Source organism: Panthera onca, chromosome C1 (assembly GCF_046562875.1).
Source record: "Panthera onca isolate mPanOnc1 chromosome C1, mPanOnc1 haplotype 2, whole genome shotgun sequence".
Lineage (NCBI taxonomy): Eukaryota > Metazoa > Chordata > Mammalia > Carnivora > Felidae > Panthera > Panthera onca.
The window spans coordinates 95028067-95040338 of NC_138346.1; the positions used below are offsets into that span (position 1 = coordinate 95028067).

General features: G+C 38.4%; 1 protein-coding gene across 4 annotated transcripts in view; it reads left to right on the top strand.

Moving 5' to 3' along the window:
• Positions 1–12272, top strand: part of ZRANB3 (zinc finger RANBP2-type containing 3) — a 306476-nt gene that overhangs the window by 248691 nt on the left and 45513 nt on the right. For all 4 annotated transcript variants that reach the window (XM_078451346.2, XM_078451347.2, XM_078451348.2 and 1 more), the window contains one exon: positions 697–849. In XM_078451346.2, coding sequence (XP_078307472.2) covers positions 697–849 — 153 coding nt within the window. The remainder of the gene's footprint in view (positions 1–696; positions 850–12272) is intronic.

Sequence of the window (12272 nt, forward strand, 5' to 3'; positions counted from 1 at the left end):
GGATATCCAGGTACACTAAGGTAGTGATAAGGACCAAGTTTAGAAAGGCTTCAATTGGTGGTACCTTACCTCTCCTCTGTGATAAGGAAGAGACATGAAGTTTTCCTACTGCCTTCCAAGGCCTTCATCTACCATTTTGGAGGCCAGAGGAGGAAGAGCTAGCAAGGAAACATAACGTTTTCAAACCTCAAGTCCTTTTTGTAAGCTAAGAATAAACCGTTACTCAAGGATTGAGTTCCCAGCTAATTTTGGACAGAAGACAGCCTGTACCTGGACTCCAGGAAGGGTAGGTGGGATGGTGCTTGCTCTTTCCACTCACCTGTGTTTTTCCTCCCCAGCCTGCAGGGGTATTTACAGAAAGGATTTGACTAGTTATTAGAGGATGGTTTTCAAGCACTGACTAGATATTCAAAATGGCCAATCATATGTAGGTTCAATTTCAAAGTTTATAAATATCATAATAAATTTTTTTATAAGAAAAACTTCTGTAGTTGGACATTTTCCTCATTAAGCATAGGAATCATTGACTGTTGTAATTTTGAAATATTATGTTACTAAAATCCAATGATAGGTTGAAACGATAAGAGTTTATTCTTATGGATTACTCGTGGTTTAAATGCAGAATCACATTACCGCTTAGCAAGGATCTGCTATGAGAGAACTTTTGTAAAATTCACATGCCTTTTCCTCTTACAGACACAAGTTACAGGGAGCACACTGAATGGTCGGAAGGAACAGCTTCAGGCTGAGGAAGGTGATAAGGAAAAATGGGATTTCCTACAGTTTGCTGAAGCTTGGACTCCAAATGAAAGTTGTGAAGAGCTCAGGAATGAAATTTTGTTCACTCATGTAAGAGCATATAACAAATTCTTTTCTCTATTTTTTTTATTTTTTAATATACTGAAACTATAACTTTGTCATATATTTCTTAAGTAGCCACAATTCATTGTTCATGCTGTTGAAAGGAGCTTCCCCATAAAAGCTGGAAAACCTCTTAGAACCACAAGACGACATTGCAAGGAAGCTGCACCAGTGGCTCGTATCTTCCAGCAGTTACATACCAGTGCTCTCTGTTTAGCCTCTTAGAAATGCATGCTCAGTAGAATCCAGCGTTCAGAAGAAAATACCGGTGGCTGTATTTATGATCCTGAGGATATGGAAAGATGTATTAATTTTGCCACAGAGTGTAACACAAACAGGTCACAGACTCAGTAGAGATATTTGCATTACAGCGTCCAAAGTATCTAACAATTTATACAACTTAATTAGTAAAACACAAATGAGCCAACAGAAAAACAGGTGAAGAATGTGAGCATTACGAGGGCCCTTGAGTAGCCAGTAAACATGGAAAGAAACTCTGCCTCACCAAGATAAGGCAAATTGTACAGGTGCGTTTTCCCTTTACAGTTAATAAGTAATCTGTGGTGTGGCTCTTTGAGATTATGTGACTGTCCTGTTCCCAGAACCTTTCATCTGGTAGTCTTAGCATTCACTATGATCTTTGTCTGAATCAGTTTTTAAATAGTGGTTTTCTTTTTTTTTTTCTTTTTTTAATGTTTATTTTTTGAGGGGGGGGAGGGGCAGAGAGAGAGAGAGGGAGACACAGAATCTGAAGCAGGCTCCAGGCTCCGAGCTCTCAGCACAGAGCCCAATGCGGGGCTCGAACTCACAAGCTGTGAGATCATGACCCGAGCCGAAGTCAGACGCTTAACTGACTGAGCCACTCAGGTGCCCCTAAATAGTGGTTTTTCTAATTCTGTCTTTGCTTCTGTATTTATTAGCTGGCATTTTTCTGTAAAGACAAACTTTATTTTTCCTCATTTAAAAAATACCACTGTGAGCTTGGGAATTCTGTTACTATTAATGTGTTATAATCCTTTACTTTTTTTCTTTAATTTTTTTTTTAAACGTTTATTTATTTTTGAGACAGAGAGAGACAGAGCATGAACGAGGGAGGGTCAGAGAGAGAGAGAGGGAGACACAGAATCGGAAACAGGCTCCAGGCTCCGAGCTGTCAGCACAGAGCCCGACATGGGGCTCGAACTCACGAACCGTGAGATCATGACCTGAGCCGAAGTCGGACGCTCAACCGACTGAGCCACCCATGCGCCCCTTCATTTTTTAAACAAGTCCCTACATTTCTTTGATTGCTTCCTTGCTTTTTGACAAACAGTTTAAGATTGACCTTTTATTATTTTTGCCCCAGACCTGGAACTGGACATTTCTTTAAGGAGCCTTGATTCCCTTTGCTGGGAAGTGATATTTAGAAATCAGGGTGTTGTTTTTTGTTTTGTTTTGTTTTTATTGCTCTGGGATGTCATTATTTCTAGGCTCTTTTCAGTGTATACAGCGATTTACATGCACATACATACATTTTGTCAGAGATAGGTTAATATGTATGTATGCATGTATGTATGTATATGTGCATATTTAGTTCATAAGTTCACTCTGAGACTCCAGTTCAAATCCAGCACCACCGGGTTCTTTTTCTCCTCCCATCTGTGCAGACATAAGCATTTATGCTTTTCCCTTATCCAGCAGGAAGAACTCTGTTTCTTGATATCATCAGTGTATGTGCTCTGTGGCTCTGTCCTTCCATACATGCAACACACTTTTAAAATAACTACTACACTAATACCATACTTTACACCTATTAGATTGGCAACAATGGAAATACTTAACATACCAAAAATGTCAGGAACATTTTATATACCAAACGCTTCATATACTGCTGAGTAGGAGTACAAATTGTTGTAACCCCTTGGGAGAGCATTTAGGTAATATCTGGTAAAGTTGGAAATGCCCTTAAACCAAACCATTCCATTTCTAGGAATGTCTTCTCACCTGTGGGTAGAAGGATACATGTAGAAGAATGTTTATTGAATCAGTTTTTGGATTGTTAAAGATTAGAAATAACCAAAATGCCCTGATGGGTATTTAGAAATTAACATGAATGAATTACATTTATGTCTTAACGTGACCAGATTTTGAAAACATGTTATTTTTAAACTGCCTAGCCCATACACACAAATAATATTGTGTATTTATGAATACATATGTATACATAATGAAATATACAAACAGACATTGGAATAACCCATATTAAACTTGTAATATTGATTTTATCTGGAAGGAGGAGAATGAGTCTAGGAAAGAGTAAAAAACGTAATAGCAACTTCAACAGAAATATTTAATTTTAAAGAAGAATAGGAATTTGGAGACCTGGGTGGCTCAGTCAGTTCAGCGTCCACCTCTTGGTTTCAGCTCAGGTCATGATCTCATGGTTCCTGGGTTCAAGACTTGCTTGGGATTCTCTCTCTCTCCCTCTCTCTCTCTGCCCTTCCTCTGCTCACGTGCACTTTCTCTCTCTCTCTCAAAATAAAAAAACTTAAAAAAAAAAAGAATAGGAATTAAACAGTACAGTATTACTATTTGTAAATTTTGAATGGCGGGTACGTTTCTGTATAATAATAAATACTATCAGAGAACATTAGAGAAGCTTATAATCATTCGAACTGTCTGCTTCTTCCTAGCCCCTTTGGTGCCATGTGGTGTGAAATTTGGGAGCTTAACATTTTTTGAGTACAGTTGACACACAATGTTACATTAGTTTCAGGTGTGCAAAATAGTGTTTTGAAAGAATGAATTTTAATTTTTGAAAGATATTATAGGAATAAAATTAAAGTCTGTAAAGTTTAGTTCCATAGGAAGAAACAATGTTTTTTATGTGGAATCTTATTAAATTTTGTATGCATTTTATTTATAGGGCTGGTACATTTGTTTTTTTTTAGGATACTAGAATGCCATTCTATCAAATATAGCTTAAAAAAATCAAAGGATCACTTCTAAGACATTTTTCTTTTGTTTAAAAAACTACTTTCCTTTTGGTAGTGTTTATATATTTGGGTTTATAAAAAATCAATAAATACTTAAAATCCTAGGTATTTTAAAAATATGTAAGTAAAATTATGATTTGTAGCTGTTTGTTCTCTAAGATTTCCTAACTATTGAATTATGTTTAAGTGTTCATTTTTAAGATAAGAATTAAGAATTTAAAATGCATTTTCCCATGTATATACATGTTTATTGTTTTTAACTGTATTTGAAGAAAAATATATATCTATGTATTAAGTTTTTAAAAAATCACCCAGTCACCTTTACCAAATCTTACTCCCCTGAGCCAGGTGTTTTTCTTTTACAGTTTAGTGTTATCTCACAGATTTTTCAGTGTATGTCATTTTTTTTAATAGCATATATTTATTTTTTTATTTTTTACTGAGGTAAAAATGGTATATAACATTTTAGTTTCAGGTGTACAGCATCATAATTCAATTTTTGTAAACTCTTAGCCTCCTTCATCCATTTCAGTCATGCCCCAACTCCCTTCTCCGCCTGATAACCACCAATGTGTTCTCTGTATTTACGAGTTTGGCTTAGTTTGGTTGGTTTGGTCTTTTTAGACTCCATACATAAGTGAAATCATATGGTATATGTCTTTCTCTGTCTGAATTATTTCACCTAGCATAATACCCTCAAGGTCCATTCATGTTGAAAACGGGAAGAGTTCCTTTCTTATAGCTGAGTAGTATACACACACACACACACACACACACACACACACACACACACACCACATTTTCTTTATACATTCATTCATTAGGTTGCTTCCATATCTTGGCTATTGTAAATAATGCTGCAATGAATTAAGAGGTGCATATATCTTCTCAAATGACTGTTTTTGTTTCTTTGGATAAATGCCCAGAGATGGAATATTTGGATCATGTGGTAGTTCTATTTTTAATTTTTTGAGGACCCTCCATACTGTCTTCCATAGTGGCTCCACCAATTTACATTCCCACACATTGTTCCCTTTTTTTCCACATCCTTACCAACACTTACTGTTTCTTATGCTTTTGATAATAGCCTTTCTTTTCCTTTTTATTATATGAAATTTATTGTCAAATTGGTTTCCATACAACACACAGTGCTCATCCCAAAAGATGCCCTCTTCAATGCCCATCAACTACCCTCCTCTCCCTCCCACCCCCCATCAACCCTCAGTTTGTTCTCAGTTTTTAAGAGTCTCTTAGATTTGGCTCTCTCTCCCACTCTAACCTCTTTTTTTTCTTTTATCTCCTTCCCCTCCCCCATGGGTTTCTGTTAAGTTTCTCAGGATCCATGTAAGAGTGAAAACATATGGTATCTGTCTTTCTCTGTATGGCTTATTTCACTTAGCATCACACTCTCCGCTTCCATCCACGTTGCTACAAAGGGCCATATTTCATTCTTTCTCATTGCCATGTAGTACTCCATTGTGTATATAAACCACAGTTTATCCATTCATCAGTTGATGGACATTGAGGCTCTTTCCACAATTTGGCTATTGTTGAGAATGCTACTATAAACATTGGGGTACAAGTGCCCCTATGCATCAGTACTTCTGTATCCCTTGGGTAAATTCCTAGCAGTGCTACTGCTAGGTCATAGGGTAGGTCTATTTTTAATTTTTTGAGGAACCTCCACACTGTTTTCCAGAGCAGCTGCACCAGTTTGCATTCCCACCAACAGTGCAAGAGGGTTCCCGTTTCTCCACATCCTCTCCAGCATCTATAGTCTCCCAATTTGTTCATTTTGGCCACTCTGGCGTGAGGTGGTATCTGAGTGTGGTTTTGATTTGTATTTCTCTGATGAGCGACGTTGAGCATCTTTTCATGTGCCTGTTGGCCATCTGGATGTCTTCTTTAGAGAAGTGTCTATTCATGTTTTCTGCCCATTTCTTCACTGGATTATTTGTTTTTCGGGTGTGGAGTTTGGTGAGCTCCTTACAGATTTTGGATACTAGCCCTTTGTCCGATATGTCATTTGCAAATATCTTTTCCCATTCCGTTGGTTGCCGTTTAGTTTTGTTGATTGTTTCCTTTGCAGTGCAGAAGCTTTTTATCTTCATGAGGTCCCAATAGTTCATTTTTGCTTTTAATTCCCTTGTCTTTGGGGATGTGTCAAGTAAGAAATTGCTGTGGGTGAGGTCACAGAGGTCTTTTCCTGCTTTCTCCTCTAGGGTTTTCATGGTTTCCTGTCTCACATTCAAGTCCTTTATCCATTTTGAGTTAATTTTTGTGAATGGTGTGAGAAAGTGGTCTAGTTTCAATCTTCTGCATGTTGCTGTCCAGTTCTGCCAGCACCATTTGTTAAAGAGACTGTCTTTTTTCCATTGGATATTCTTTCCTGCTTTGTCAAAGATTCGTTGGCCATACTTTTGTGGGTCTAGTTCTGGGGTTTCTATTCTATTCCATTGGTCTCTGTGTCTGTTTTTGTGCCAATACCATGCTGTCTTGATGATTACAGCTTTGTAGTAGAGGCTAAAGTCTGGGATTGTGATGCCTCCCGCTTTGGTCTTCTTCTTCAAAATTACTTTGGCTATTCGGGGCCTTTTGTGGTTCCATATGAATTTTGGGATTGCTTGTTCTAGCTTCGAGAAGAATGCTGGTGCAATTTTGATTGGGATTGCATTGAATGTGTAGATTGATTTGGGTAGTATTGACATTTTAACAATATTTATTCTCCCAACCCATGAGCATGGAATGTTTTTCCATTTCTTTATATCTTCTTCAATTTCCTTCATAAGCTTCCTATAGTTTACAGCATACAGATCTTTTACATCTTTGGTTAGATTTATTCTTAGGTATTTTATGCTTCTTGGTGCAATTGTGAATGGGATCAGTTTCTTTATTTGTCTTCCTGTTGCTTCATTATTAGTGTATAAGAGTGCAACTGATTTCTGTACATTGATTTTCTATCCTGCGACTTTGCTGAATTCATGTATCAGTTGTAGCAGACTTTTGGTGGAGTCTATCAGATTTTCCATGTATAATGTCATCTGCAAAAAGTGAAAGCTTCATCTTTGCCAATTTTGATGCCTTTGATTTCCTTTTGTTGTCTGATTGCCGATGCTAGCACTTCCAACACTATGTTAAACAACAGCCATGAGAGTGGACATCCCTGTCGTGTTCCTGATCTCAGGGGGAAAGCTCTCAGTTTTTCCCCATTGAGGATGATATTCGCTGTGGGCTTTTCATAAATGGCTTTTATGATGTTTAAGTATGTTCCTTCTACCCCGACTTTCTCGAGGGTTTTTATTAAGAAATGGTGCTGAATTTTGTCAATGGCCTTTTCTGCCTCGATTGACAGGATCGTATGGTTCTTATCTTTTCTTTTATTAATGTGATGTATCACGTTGATTGATTTGTGAATGTTGAACCAGCCCTGCATCCCAGGAATGAATCCCACTTGATCATGGTGAATCATTCTTTTTATATGCTGTTGAATTCGATTTGCTAGTATCTTATTGAGAATTTTTGCATCCATATTCATCAGGGATATTGGTGTGTAGTTCTCTTTTTTACTGGGTCTCTGTCTGGTTTAGGAATCAAAGTAATGCTGGCTTCATAGAATGAGTCTGGAAGTTTTCCTTCCCTTTCTATTTTTTGGAATAGCTTGAGAAGGATAGGTATTATCTCTGCTTTAAATGTCTGGTAGAATTCCCCAGGGAAGCCATCTGGTCCTGGATTCTTATTTGTTGAAGATTTTTGATAACTGATTCAATTTCTTCCCTGGTTATGGGTCTGTTCAAGCCTTCTATTTCCTCCTGTTTGAGTTTTGGAAGTGTGTGGGTGTTTAGGAATTTGTCCATTTCTTCCAGGTTGTCCAGTTTGTTGGCATATAATTTTCATAGTATTCCCTGATAATTGCTTGTATTTCTGAGGGATTGGTTGTAATAATTCCATTTTCATTGATGATTTTATCTATTTGGGTCCTCTCCCTTTGCTTTTTGAGAAGCCTGGCTAGAGGTTTATCAATTTTGTTTATCTTTTCAAAAAACCAACTCTGGGTTTCATGGATATGCTCTACAGTTTTTTTAGATTCTATATTGTTTATTTCTGCTCTGATCTTTATTATTTCTCTTCTTCTGCTGAGTTTGGGGTGTCTTTGCTGCTCTGCTTCTATTTCCTTTAGGTGTGCTGTTAGATTCTGTATTTGGGATTTTCTTGTTTCTTGAGATAGGCCTGGATTGCAATGTATTTTCCTCTCAGGACTGCCTTCGCTGCATCCCAAAGCATTTGGAGTATTGTATTTTCATTTTTGTTTGTTTCCATATATTTTTTAATGTCTTCTCTAATTGCCTGCTTGACCCATTCATTCTTTAGTAGGGTGTTCTTTAACCTCCATGCTTTTGGAGGTTTTCCAGACTTTTTCCTGTGGTTGATTTCAAGTTTCATAGCATTGTGGTCCGAAAGTATGCATGGTATGATCTCAATTCTTGTATAGTTATGAAGGACTGTTTTGTGACCAAGTATGTGATCTATCTTGGAGAATGTTCCATGTGCACTCGAGAAGAAAGTATATTCTGTTGCTTTGGGATGCAGAGTTCTAAATATATCTGTCAAGTCCATCTGATCCAATGTATCATTCAGGGCCCTTGTTTCTTTACTGACCGTGTGTCTAGATGATCTATCCATTGTTGTAAGTGGGGTATTAACATCCCCTACAATTACCACATCCTTATCAATAAGGTTGCTTAGGTTTATGAGTAATTGTTTTATATATTTGGCGCATAGACATTTATAATTGTTAGTTCTTCTTGATGGATAGACCCTGTAATTATTATATAATGCCCTTCTTCATCTCTTGTTACAACCTTTAATTTAAAGTCTAGTTTGTCTGATATAAGTATGGCTACTCCAGCTTTCTTTTGACTTCCAGTAGCATGATAAATAGTTCTCCATCCCCTCACTTTCAATCTGAAGGTGTCCTCAGGTCTAAAATGAGTCTCTTGTAGACAGCAAATAGATGGGTCTTGATTTTTTATCCATTCTGATACCCTATGTCTTTTGGTTGGCACATGTAGTCCATTTACATTCAGTGTTATAGAACGATATGGGTTTAGAGTCATTGTGATGTCTGTAGCAATGTCTCTGATACTTTGTCTCACAGGATCCCCCTTAGGATCTCTTGTAGGGCTGGTTTCGTGGTGATGAATTCCTTCAGTTTTTGTTTGTTTGGGAAGACCTTTATCTCTCCTTCTATTCTAAATGACAGACTTGCTGGATAAAGGATTCTCGGCTGCATATTTTTTGTTTATCACACTGAAGATTTCCTGCCATTCCTTTCTGGCCTGCCAAGTTTCAGTAGAGAGATCAGTCACGAGTCTTATAGGTCTCCCTTTATATGTTAGAGCACGTTTATCCCAGCTGCTTTCAGAATTTTCTCTTTATCCTTGTATTTTGCCAGTTTCACTATGCTATGTCGTGCAGAAGATCGAGTCAAGTTACGTCTGAAGGGAGTTCTCTGTGCCTCTTGGATTTCAATGCCTTTTTCCTTCCCCAGATCAGGGAAGTTCTCAGCTATTATTGCTTCAAGTACCGCTTCAGCACCCTTCCCTCTCTCTTCCTCCTCTGGAATACCAATTATGCGTTGATTATTTCTCTTTAGTGCATCACTTAGTTCTCTAATTTTCCCCTCATACTCCTGGTTTTTTTTTTATCTTTTTCTCAGCTTCTTTTTCCATAAATTTATCTTCTAGTTCACCTATTCTCTCCTCTGCCTCTTCAATCCGAGCTGTGGTCATCTCCATTTTATTTTGCAGCTCATTAATAGCATTTTTTAGCTCCTCCTGGCTGTTCCTTAGTCCCTTGATCTCTGTAGCAATAGATTCTGTGCTGTCCTTTATATGTTTTCAAGCCCAGCGATTAATTTTATGACTATCATTCTAAATTCCCTCTCTGTTATATTGTTTAAATCGTTTTTGATCAGTTCGTTAGCTGTCATTATTTCCTGGAGGTTATTTTGAGGGGAATTCTTCCGTTTCATTTCGTCATTTTGGATAGTCCGTGCAGTGTTGCGGAACTGCAGGGCACTTCCCCTGTGCTGTCTTGAATAACTTGCGTTGGTGGGCAGGGCCGCAGTGAGACCTGATGTCTGCCCCCAGCCCACCTCTGCGGCCATAGTCAGACTGGTGTGTGCCTTCTCTTCTCCTCTCCTAGGGGCGGGATTCACTGTGGGGTGGCGTGGCCCGTCTGGGCTACTTGCACATTGCCATGCTTGTGGTGCTGGGGATCTGGCATGTTAGCTGGGGTAGATAGGCAAGGTGCACAAGGGCGGGAGGGGCAGGCTCAGCTCGCTTTTCCTTCAGAGGTCTGCTTCGGGAGGGGCCCTGTAGCACCAGGAGGGAGTCAGACCCGCTGGAAGGATGGATCCGCAGAAGCACAGCGTTGGGTTTTTGCGTGGTGCAAGCAAGTTCCCTGACAGGAACTGGTTCCCTTTGGGATTTTGGCTGGGGGATGGGCGAGGGAGATGGCGATGGTGAGCGCCTTTGTTCCCTGCCAACCTGCACTCATCGTCAGGGACTCAACAACTCTCCCTCCCGTTGTCCTCCAGCCCTCCCGCTCTCTGAGCAGAGCTGTTAACTTATAACCTTCCAGATGTTAAGTCCCGCTCGCTGTCCGAACACACTCCGCCCGGCCCCTCCGCTTTTGCAAGCCAGACTCGGGGGCTCTGCTTTGCTGGTGGGCTGCCCCTCCACCCCGGCTCCCTCCTGCCAGTCCGTGTAGCACACACTGCCTCTCTGCCCTTCCTACCCTCTTCCGTGGACCTCTCGTCTACGCTTGGCTCCGGAGAATTTGTTCTGCTAGTCTTCTGGTGATTTTCTGGGTTATTTAGGCAGGTGTGGGTGGAATCTAAGTGATCCGCAGGACGCAGTGAGCTCAGCGTCTTCCTATGCCACCATCTTCCCAGAATGATTATAGCCTTTCTAACTAGTGTGAGGTGATACCTCATTGTGATTTTGATTTGTATTTCTCTGATAATTAGTGGTATTGAACATCTTGTTATGTGCCTCTTGGCTGTCTGTATGTCTTCTTTGGAAAAATGCTTCTAAATTTTCTGCCCATTTTTTAATTGTATTGTTTGTTTTTCTGCTATTAATGTTTGAGTTCTTTGTATATTTTGGATATTAACCCCTTCTCAGGTATATGGTTTACAAATATAGTCTCCTATTCCGTAGGTTGCCTTTTCATTTTGTTGACAATTTGCTTCACTGTGCATAAGCTTTTCAGTTTGACGTAGCCTCACTTATTTATTTTTGCTTTTGTTACCTTTGCTTTGGAGTCAGATCTAAAAATTCAACTCCAAGACTAGTGTCAAAGAGCTTACTCCTTATATTTTCTTTAGTTTTATAGTTTCAGTTCTTATATCCAAGTCTTAATCAATTTTGAGTTAATTTTAATGTATGGCTTAAGATAGTAGTCCACTTGCATTCTTTTACATTTGGTTGTGCAGTTTTCCTAACACCATTTATTGGGGATACTGTACTCTCCCCATAGTACCTTCTTAGCTTCATTGTCAAATCAGTTGGTCATAGATTTGTGGATTTATTTCTGTGCTCTGTTCTATTCTATTGATCTATGTGTCTTCTTTTATGCCAATACCATACTGTCTTGATTACAGTAGTTTCACAGTATAGTTTGAAATCAAGGTGCCTGATACCTCCAACTTAGTTCTTCTGTCTCAAGATTGCTTTAGCTATTTAAAGTCTTTTGTGATTCTATACAAATTTTAGGATTATTTGTTCTAGTTCTATGAAAAATCCCATTGGGATCTGATACAGATGCATTAGACCTCTAAATTGTTTTTCATAGTATGGACTTTTTAACAATATTAATCTTTCAACCCATGAGCACAGAATATCTTTTAATTTATTTGTGTCTTCTTAGTTTCTTTCTTATAGTTTTCAGTGTGTAGGTCTTTCCTCTCCATGGATAAATTTATTCTTTAGTATTTTATTCTATTTTATTGTAATTGTAATGGGATTTTTTTCTTATTTTTTCTTTCTGATAGTTCATTAGTAATGGAAAGAATTGCAATAAGTTTATGTATATTAGTTTTGTATTCTTCTACTTTACTGAATTCATTTATTAGTTTTAACCCTTTTTGATGGGAGTCTAGGGTTTTTTGTGTATAGTATGTCATCTACAAATAGTGAGAGTTTTATTTCTTCCTTTGTCGTTTAGATGACTTCTTTTTCTTGTCTGATGGCTGCAGCTAGGCATTATAATACTATGTTAAATAAAAGTGAAAGTCAGCATTCTTGTCTTGTTCCTATTCTGAAGAAGAACTTTCAGCTCTTCCCCATTGAGTATGATGTTAGCTGTGGGTTTGTCATACATGGCCTTGATTATGTTGAGGAACTTTCCCTCCTTATCTTCTTTGTTGAGAGA